The sequence below is a fragment of the Oncorhynchus gorbuscha genome, unplaced genomic scaffold (genome assembly GCF_021184085.1).
Source record: "Oncorhynchus gorbuscha isolate QuinsamMale2020 ecotype Even-year unplaced genomic scaffold, OgorEven_v1.0 Un_scaffold_6644, whole genome shotgun sequence".
NCBI lineage: Eukaryota > Metazoa > Chordata > Actinopteri > Salmoniformes > Salmonidae > Oncorhynchus > Oncorhynchus gorbuscha.
Genome location: NW_025750190.1, coordinates 8,348 through 18,466, shown reverse-complemented (window position 1 = coordinate 18,466; position 10,119 = coordinate 8,348). Strand labels below are relative to the sequence as shown.

At 45.0% G+C, this 10,119-nt stretch overlaps 1 protein-coding gene across 1 annotated transcript; it reads left to right on the top strand.

The window, feature by feature from the left end:
• Window positions 1–1,611: 1,611 nt before the first annotated feature.
• LOC124029516 (rho GDP-dissociation inhibitor 2-like) lies at window positions 1,612–8,769 on the top strand (the record flags this gene model as incomplete). The annotated part of the gene is made up of 2 exons (XM_046341200.1): window positions 1,612–1,823; window positions 8,530–8,769. Coding segments are annotated over exons 1-2 (409 nt in total), but the record flags the coding sequence as incomplete, so codon positions are not given.
• Window positions 8,770–10,119: the final 1,350 nt, after the last annotated feature.

Here is a 10,119-nt window from a genome sequence, read left to right as displayed (position 1 = left end):
TAGTCAGTAGGACTTGGTTGTAGTCAGTAGGACTCGGTTGTAGTCAGTAGGACTCGGTTGTAGTCAGTAGGACTCGGTTGTAGTCAGTAGGACTCGGTTGTAGTCAGTAGGACTCGGTTGTAGTCAGTAGGACTCGGTTGTAGTCAGTAGGACTCGGTTGTAGTCAGTAGGACTCGGTTGTAGTCAGTAGGACTCGGTTGTAGTCAGTAGGACTCGGTTGTAGTCAGTCAGCTGTAGGTTGTTCCACTGTTGATCCTCTTCTACTTCCTCATATTGTGTCGTGTCATGAGGCTTGAGCCATGATGTTTATTGGACAGGATAGAGATACAGAAATAGGAAGTAGATCAGAGTCTGACCGCTTCAGCACCCCAGGGGCTGTTCTGTTTTTTAAAGGACTGGGCCATTGAACCTCTTTCACTTATTTTGTGTACTGACTTGAGTTAGTGGATACTTCCTCAAGTGAAACCATTGAAATCAGATACCGGGTGATATAGTCATTGTTTATCTTCATGGTATGGACATTATCAGTATGGTGATGTCATGTTATTTAATTATTTTTTTAAAAAGTGGTTGCCATGGAGACTGAGAGAGAAAGAAAGGCAGCTTCTTCGACCCTGGTTGTCATGGAGACGCTGTAAATAACAGACACTCAGGAGAGAACACACACACACACATCTATCCTCCACGGGGAGTTGACCCCATCTAGACAGGTGGAAGGCATTATGTCATCCTGTAGTGTGTATGTGTGTGTGTGTCCGTGTGCGTGCACGTGTGTTTTCAGAGCTGCTCTGTTCTACATAATTAACCATACAAACAACTCTGTATCCCACCACAAGCTGTTAAACATGCTAACCCCTTACAGTACTCTATTCACTGTAAGTAACCTGTAGCAACAACAGGGAGATCAAATGAAGATCCTACACCTGTAACCTGTAGCAACAACAGGGAGATCAAATGAAGATCCTACACCTGTAGCAACAACAGGGAGATCAAATGAAGATCCTACACCTGTAGCAACAACAGGGAGATCAAATGAAGATCCTACACCTGTAACCTGTAGCTACAACATTCAGATCAAATGAATATCCTACACCTGTAGCAACAACAGGGTGATCAAATGAAGATCCTACACCTGTAACCTGTAGCAACAACAGGGAGATCAAATGAAGATCCTACACCTGTAACCTGTAGCAACAACAGGGAGATCAAATGAAGATCCTACATCTGTAACCTATAGCAACAACAGGGAGATCAAATGAAGATCCTACACCTGTAGCAACAACAGGGAGATCAAATGAAGATCCTACATCTGTAGCAACAACAGGGAGATCAAATGAAGATCCTACATCTGTAACCTATAGCAACAACAGGGAGATCAAATGAAGATCCTACACCTGTAACCGGTAGCAACAACAGGGAGATCAAATGAAGATCCTACACCTGTAGCAACAACAGGGAGATCAAATGAAGATCCGAGAGAGAGAGAGAGAGAGAGAGAGAGAGAGAGAGAGAGAGAGAGAGAGAGAGAGAGAGAGAGAGAGAGAGAGAGAGAGAGAGAGAGAGAGAGAGAGAGAGAGAGAGAGAGAGAGAGAGAGAGAGAGAGAGAAGCAGGGTCTCTGATTGTGTTGCTACCCTGTGTTCCCGTGCAGGTTTGATGGCGGATAAGGAGGAGAAGCCTGTGGGAGAGGAGGACGACGAGACAGACCTGAACTACACTCCACCAGCCCAGAAGAGCCTGCAGGAGATACAGGAACTAGACAAGGATGATGAGAGTCTCAGGAAATACAAACAGACTCTACTAGGAGCTGGACCAGTGGTGGCAGGTCAGTGTGTTACTGTGGTCAGTGTGTTACTGTGGTCAGTGTGTTACTGTGTTACTGTGGTCAGTGTGTTACTGTGGTCAGTGTGTTACTGTGGTCAGTGTGTTACTGTGGTCAGTGTGTTACTGTGTTACTGTGTTACTGTGGTCAGTGTGTTACTGTGGTCAGTGTGTTACTGTGGTCAGTGTGTTACTGTGTTACTGTGGTCAGTGTGTTACTGTGGTCAGTGTGTTACTGTGGTCAGTGTGTTACTGTGTTACTGTGGTCAGTGTGTTACTGTGTTACTGTGGTCAGTGTGTTACTGTGTTACTGTGGTCAGTGTGTTACTGTGGTCAGTGTGTTACTGTGGTCAGTGTGTTACTGTGTTACTGTGTTACTGTGTTACTGTGTTACTGTGGTCAGTGTGTTACTGTGGTCAGTGTGTTACTGTGTTACTGTGGTCAGTGTGTTACTGTGGTCAGTGTGTTACTGTGGTCAGTGTGTTACTGTGGTCAGTGTGTTACTGTGTTACTGTGGTCAGTGTGTTACTGTGGTCAGGGTGTTACTGTGTTACTGTGGTCAGTGTCTTACTGTGTTACTGTGGTCAGTGTGTTACTGTGTTACTGTGGTCAGTGTGTTACTGTGGTCAGTGTGTTACTGTGGTCAGTGTGTTACTGTGTTACTGTGGTCAGTGTGTTACTGTGGTCAGTGTGTTACTGTGGTCAGTGTGTTACTGTGTTACTGTGGTCAGTGTGTTACTGTGGTCAGTGTGTTACTGTGTTACTGTGGTCAGTGTCTTACTGTGTTACTGTGGTCAGTGTGTTACTGTGTTACTGTGGTCAGTGTGTTACTGTGGTCAGTGTGTTACTGTGGTCAGTGTGTTACTCTGTTACTGTGTTACTGTGGTCAGTGTGTTACTGTGTTACTGTGTTACTGTGGTCAGTGTGTTACTGTGGTCAGTGTGTTACTGTGGTCAGTGTGTTACTGTGTTACTGTGTTACTGTGGTCAGTGTGTTACTGTAGTCAGTGTGTTACTGTGGTCAGTGTGTTACTGTGGTCAGTGTGTTACTGTAGTCAGTGTGTTACTGTGGTCAGTGTGTTACTGTGGTCAGTGTGTTGCTGTGGTCAGTGTGTTACTGTGTTACTGTGGTCAGTGTGTTACTGTGTTACTGTGGTCAGTGTGTTACTGTGGTCAGTGTGTTACTGTGGTCAGTGTGTTACTGTGGTCAGTGTGTCTTACTGTGGTCAGTGTGTTACTGTAGTCAGTGTGTTACTGTGGTCAGTGTGTTACTGTGGTCAGTATGTCTTACTGTGGTCAGTGTGTTACTGTGGTCAGTGTGTTACTGTAGTCAGTGTGTTACTGTGGTCAGTGTGTTACTGTGGTCAGTGTGTTACTGTGTTACTGTGGTCAGTGTGTTACTGTGGTCAGTGTGTTACTGTGGTCAGTGTGTTACTGTGGTCAGTGTGTTACTGTGTTACTGTGGTCAGTGTGTTACTGTGGTCAGTGTGTTACTGTGTTACTGTGGTCAGTGTGTTACTGTGGTCAGTGTGTTACTGTGGTCAGTGTGTTACTGTGTTACTGTGGTCAGTGTGTTACTGTGTTACTGTGGTCAGTGTGTTACTGTGGTCACTGTGTTACTGTGGTCAGTGTGTTACTGTGGTCAGTGTGTCTTACTGTGGTCAGTGTGTTACTGTGGTCAGTGTGTTACTGTGGTCAGTGTGTTACTGTGGTCAGTGTGTCTTACTGTGGTCAGTGTGTTACTGTGGTCAGTGTGTTACTGTGTTACTGTGGTCAGTGTGTTACTGTGGTCAGTGTGTTACTGTGGTCAGTGTGTTACTGTGTTTCACTGTGTTACTGTCAGTTACTGTGTTCAGTGTGTTACTGTGGTCAGTGTGTTACTGTGTTACTGTGGTCAGTGTGTTACTGTGGTCAGTGTGTTACTGTGGTCAGTGTGTGTTACTGTGTTACTGTGGTCAGTGTGTTACTGTGGTCAGTGTGTTACTGTGGTCAGTGTGTTACTGTGTTACTGTGGTCAGTGTGTTACTGTGGTCAGTGTGTTACTGTGGTCAGTGTGTTACTGTGGTCAGTGTGTTACTGTGGTACTGTGGTCAGTGTGTTACTGTGTTACTGTGGTCAGTGTGTTACTGTGGTCAGTGTGTTACTGTGGTCAGTGTGCTACTGTGTTACTGTCAGTGTGTTACTGTGGTCAGTGTGTTACTGTGGTCAGTGTGTCTTACTGTGTTACTGTGGTCAGTGTGTTACTGTAGTCAGTGTGTTACTGTGGTCAGTGTGTTACTGTGGTCAGTGTGTTACTGTGGTACTGTGGTCAGTGTGTTACTGTGTTACTGTGGTCAGTGTGTTACTGTGGTCAGTGTGTTACTGTGGTCAGTGTGCTACTGTGTTACTGTCAGTGTGTTACTGTGGTCAGTGTGTTACTGTGGTCAGTGTGTCTTACTGTGTTACTGTGGTCAGTGTGTTACTGTAGTCAAATCAAATCAAATCAAATTTTATTTGTCACATACACATGGTTAGCAGATGTTAATGCGAGTGTAGCGAAATGCTTGTGCTTCTAGTTCCGACAATGCAGTGATAACCAACAAGTAATCTAACTAACAATTCCAAAACTACTGTCTTATACACAGTGTAAGGGGATAAGGAACATGTACATAAGGATATATGAATGAGTGATGGTACAGAGCAGCATACAGTAGATGGTATCGAGTACAGTATATACATATGAGATGAGTGTGTAGACAAAGTAAACAAAGTGGCATAGTTAAAGTGGCTAGTGATACATGTGTTACATAAGGTTTACTGTGGTTCGATGTTGTAGAGTACAGTATATACATATGCATATGAGATGAATAATGTAGGGTAAGTAACATTATATAAGGTAGCATTGTTTAAAGTGGCTAGTGATATATTTACATCATTTCCCATCAATTCCCATTATTAAAATGGCTGGAGTTGGGTCAGTGTCAGTGACAGTGTGTTGGCAGCAGCCACTCAATGTTAGTGGTGGCTATTTAACAGTCTGATGGCCTTGAGATAGAAGCTGTTTTTCAGTCTCTCGGTCCCAGCTTTGATGCACCTGTACTGACCTCGCCTTCTGGATGATAGCGGGGTGAACAGGCAGTGGTTCGGGTGGTTGATGTCCTTGATGATCTTTATGGCCTTCCTGTAACAACGGGTGGTGTAGGTGTCCTGGAGGGCAGGTAGTTTGCCCCCGGTGATGCGTTGTGCAGTCCTCACTACCCTCTGGAGAGCCTTACGGTTGAGGGCGGAGCAGTTGCCGTACCAGGCGGTGATACAGCCCGCCAGGATGCTCTGATTGTGCATCTGTAGAAGTTTGTGAGTGCTTTTGGTGACAAGCCTGAATTTCTTCAGCCTCCTGAGGTTGAATAGGCTGCTGCGTCAGTGTGTTACTGTGCTGTCAGTGTGTGTGGACCAATTCAGTTTGTCTGTGATGTGTATGCCGAGGAACTTAAAACTAGCTGTGTTACTACTGTTCCATCGATGTGGATAGGGGGGTGTTCCCTCTGCTGTTTCCTGAAGTCCACAATCATCTCCTTAGTTTTGTTGACGTTGAGTGTGAGGTTATTGTGTTACTGTGTGACTGTGGTCAGTGTGTTACTGTGTTACTGTGGTCAGTGTGTTACTGTGTTACTGTGGTCAGTGTGTTACTGTGGTCAGTGTGTTACTGTGTTACTGTGTTACTGTGTTACTGTGGTCAGTGTGTTACTGTGGTCAGTGTGTTACTGTGGTCAGTGTGTTACTGTGGTCAGTGTGTTACTGTGTTACTGTGGTCAGTGTGTTACTGTGGTCAGTGTGTTACTGTGGTCAGTGTGTTACTGTGTTACTGTGGTCAGTGTGTTACTGTGTTACTGTGGTCAGTGTGTTACTGTGGTCAGTGTGTTACTGTGTTACTGTGGTCAGTGTGTGTGTTACAGTGTGTTACTGTGTTACTGTGGTCAGTGTGTTACTGTGTTACTGTGGTCAGTGTGTTACTGTGTTACTGTGGTCAGTGTGTTACTGTGGTCAGTGTGTCTTACTGTGTTACTGTGGTCAGTGTGTTACTGTGGTCAGTGTGTTACTGTGTTACTGTGGTCTGTGTTACTGTGGTCTGTGTGTGTTACTGTGTTACAGTGTGTTACTGTGGTCAGTGTGTTACTGTGTTACTGTGGTCAGTGTGTTGTGTTACTGTGTTACTGTGGTCTGTGGTCACTGTGTGTGTTACTGTGGTCAGTGTGTTACTGTTACTGTGTTACTGTGGTCAGTGTGTTACTGTGGTCAGTGTGTTACTGTGTTACTGTGGTCAGTGTGTTACTGTGGTCAGTGTGTTACTGTGTTACTGTGGTCAGTGTGGTACTGTGGTCAGTGTGTTACTGTGTTACTGTGGTCAGTGTGTTACTGTGGTCAGTGTGTTACTGTGGTCAGTGTGTCTTACTGTGTTACTGTGGTACTGTGTTACTGTGTCTTACTGTGTTACTGTGGTCTGTGTGTATTACTGTGTTACTGTGTCTTACTGTGTTACTGTGGTCTGTGTGTCTTACTGTGTTACTGTGGTCACTGTGTTACTGTGTTACTGTGTTACTGTGGTTGTGTGTTACTGTGGTCAGTGTGTGTTACTGTGGTAGTGTTACTGTGTTACTGTGTGTGTCTTACTGTGTTACTGTGTTACTGTGTCTTACTGTTACTGTGTTACTGTGTCTTACTGTGTTACTGTGGTCTGTGTTACTGTGTCTGTGTTACTGTGTTACTGTGGTCTGTGTGTCTTACTGTGTTACTGTGTCTTACTGTGTTACTGTGTCTTACTGTGTTACTGTGTCTTACTGTGTTACTGTGTGTTACTGTGTCTTACTGTGTTACTGTGTATTACTGTCTTACTGTGTTACTGTGTTACTGTGTTACTGTGGTACTGTGTTACTGTGTTACTGTGGTACTGTGTTACTGTGTTTAGTGTGTTACTGTGTGTCTTACTGTGTTACTGTGTCTTACTGTGTTACTGTGTTACTGTGTTACTGTGGTTACTGTGTGTGTTACTGTGTTACTGTGGTTAGTGTCTTACTGTGTTACTGTGTTACTGTGTTACTGTGTTACTGTGTCTTACTGTGTTACTGTGTTACTTACTGTGTTACTGTGTCTTACTGTGTTACTGTACTGTAGTCTTACTGTGTTACTGTGTGTGTGTTACTGTGTACTGTGTTACTGTGTTACTGTGTTACTGTGTTACTGTGTCTTACTGTGTTACTGTCTTGGTCTGTGTCTTACTGTGTTACTGTGTTACTGTGTTACTGTGTTACTGTCAGTGTGTGTTACTGTGTGTTACTGTGTTACTGTGTTACTGTGGTACTGTGTGTTACTGTGTTACTGTGGTCTGTGTGTTACTGTGGTCAGTGTGTGTTACTGTGTGTACTGTGGTACTGTGTTACTGTGTTACTGTGTTACTGTGGTCAGTGTGTTACTGTGGTCAGTGTGTGTTACTGTGGTCAGTGTGTATTACTGTGTTACTGTGTTACTGTGGTCACTGTGTTACTTGGTCAGTGTGTTACTGTGTTACTGTGTTACTGTGGTCAGTGTGTTACTGTGGTCAGTGTGTATTACTGTGTTACTGTGTTACTGTGGTCAGTGTGTATTACTGTGTTACTGTGTCTTACTGTGTTACCGTGTCTTACTGTGTTACTGTGTTACTGTGGTCAGTGTGTATTACTGTGTTACTGTGTTACTGTGGTCAGTGTCTGTTACTGTGGTCAGTGTGTGTTACTGTGTGTGTGCTTACTAGCAATTGACATGGAATCCCTTATATTGCAAGACCACAGTAATGTTGGTACTGGGCCCTACTTCAAAGACCACAGTAATGTTGGTACTGGGCCCTGAACCTTGTCGTCTTGTGCGTCTATTACCTCTGTCTAATAGAGTTGATTCATCCTGGAATCTAGTTGATTCATCCTGGTATCTAGTTGATTCATCCTGGTATCTAGTTGATTCACCCTGGTATCTAGTTGATTCATCCTGGTATCTAGATGATTCATCCTGGTATCTAGTTGATTCATCCTGGTATCTAGTTGATTCATCCTGGTATCTAGATGATTCATCCTGGAATCTAGTTGATTCATCCTGGAATCTAGTTGATTCATCCTGGTATCTAGTTGATTCATCCTGGTATCTAGTTGATTCATCCTGGTATCTAGTTGATTCATCCTGGTATCTAGTTGATTCATCCTGGTATCTAGTTGATTAGTTGATTCATCCTGGTATCTAGTTGATTCATCCTGGTATCTAGTTGATTCATCCTGGTATCTAGTTGATTCATGCTGGTATCTAGTTGATTCATGCTGGTATCTAGTTGATTCATCCTGGTATCTAGTTGATTCATCCTGGTATCTAGTTGATTCATCCTGGTATCTAGTTGATTCATCCTGGTATCTAGTTGATTCATGCTGGTATCTAGTTGATTCATGCTGGTATCTAGTTGATTCATCCTGGTATCTAGTTGATTCATCCTGGTATCTAGTTGATTCATCCTGGTATCTGGTGTTACTGCTGCTTTAATAATAGCTATAACTCAATATTATCAACACACACACACACACACACACACACACACACACACACACACACACACACACACACACACACACACACACACACACACACACACACACACACACACACACACACACACACACACACACACACACCCTCTGAACCATCTGTGTGTGTTTTCAGACCTGACCATTCCCAATGTCCAGGTCACCAGACTGACCCTGATGTGTGACCAAGCACCTGGCCCCATCACCATGGACCTCTCAGGTAAATACCACTCCTTTATCCCTATCCATCCTTTTCTCTATCATATCTCACCACTATCTCACCATCCTCCATCCCTCTCCTGCCCTCACTATGTCACCATGGACCTCTCAGGTAAATACCACTCCTTTATCCCTATCCATCCTTTTCTCTATCATAGCTCACCACTATCTCACCATCTCTCCATCCCTCTCCTGCTCCTCACCATCCCTCTCCATCCCTCTCCATGCCTTTCCCTCACTATCTCTCCATCCTCCATCCCTCACTCTTTCCCTCACTATCATCCTCCATCCCTATCCTTCCCTCACTATCTCTCCATCCCTCTCCTGCCCTCACTATCTCTCCATCCCTCTCCTGCCCTCACTATCTCTCCATCCTCCATCCCTCTCCTGCCCTCACTATCTCTCCATCCCTCCATCCCTCTCTTTCCCTCACTATCTCTCCATCCCTATCCTGCCCTCACTATCTCTCCATCCCTCTCCTGCCCTCACTATGTCACCATCCTCCATCCCTCTCCTGCCCTCACTATCTCTCCATTTCTCCATCCCTCTCCTGCACTCACTATCTCTCCATCCCTCTCCTGCCCTCACTATCTCACCATCCTCCATCCCTCTCCTGCCCTCACTATCTCTCCATCCCTATCCTGCCCTCACTATCTCTCCATCTCTCCATCCCTCTCCTGCCCTCACTATCTCTCCATCCCTCTCCCGCCCTCACTATCTCTCCATCCCTCTCCTGCCCTCACTATCTCTCCATCCCTCTCCTGCCCTCACTATCTCTCCATCCTCCATCCCTCTCCTGCCCTCACTATCTCTCCATCCCTATCCTGCCCTCACTATCTCTCCATCTCCATCCCTCTCCTGCCCTCACTATCTCTCCATCCCTATTTCTCCATTTCTCCATCCCTCTCCTGCCCTCACTATCTCTCCATCCCTATCCTGCCCTCACTATCCCTCCATCCCTATCCTGCCCTCACTATCTCTCCATCTCTCCATCCCTCTCCTGCCCTCACTATCTCTCCATCCCTCTCCCGCCCTCACTATCTCTCCATCTCTCCATCCCTATCCTGCCCTCACTATCTCTCCATCCCTCTCCTGCCCTCACTATCTCTCCATTCAGTGTAGTGGGATGAGGCTCCATCCATTCAGTGTAGTGAGGGGAATTCAGTGAGGCTCCAATATGAATGAATTCAGTGTAGTGGGATGAGGCTCCAATATGAATGAATTCAGTGTAGTGGGATGAGGCTCCAATATGAATGAATTCAGTGTAGTGGGATGAGGCTCCAATATGAATGAATTCAGTGTAGTGGGATGAGGCTCCAATATGAATGAATTCAGTGTAGTGGGATGAGGCTCCAATATGAATGAATTCAGTGTAGTGGGATGAGGCTCCAATATGAATGAATTCAGTGTAGTGGGATGAGGCTCTAATATGAATGAATTCAGTGTAGTGGGATGAGGCTCTAATATGAATGAATTCAGTGTAGTGGGATGAGGCTCCAATATGAAT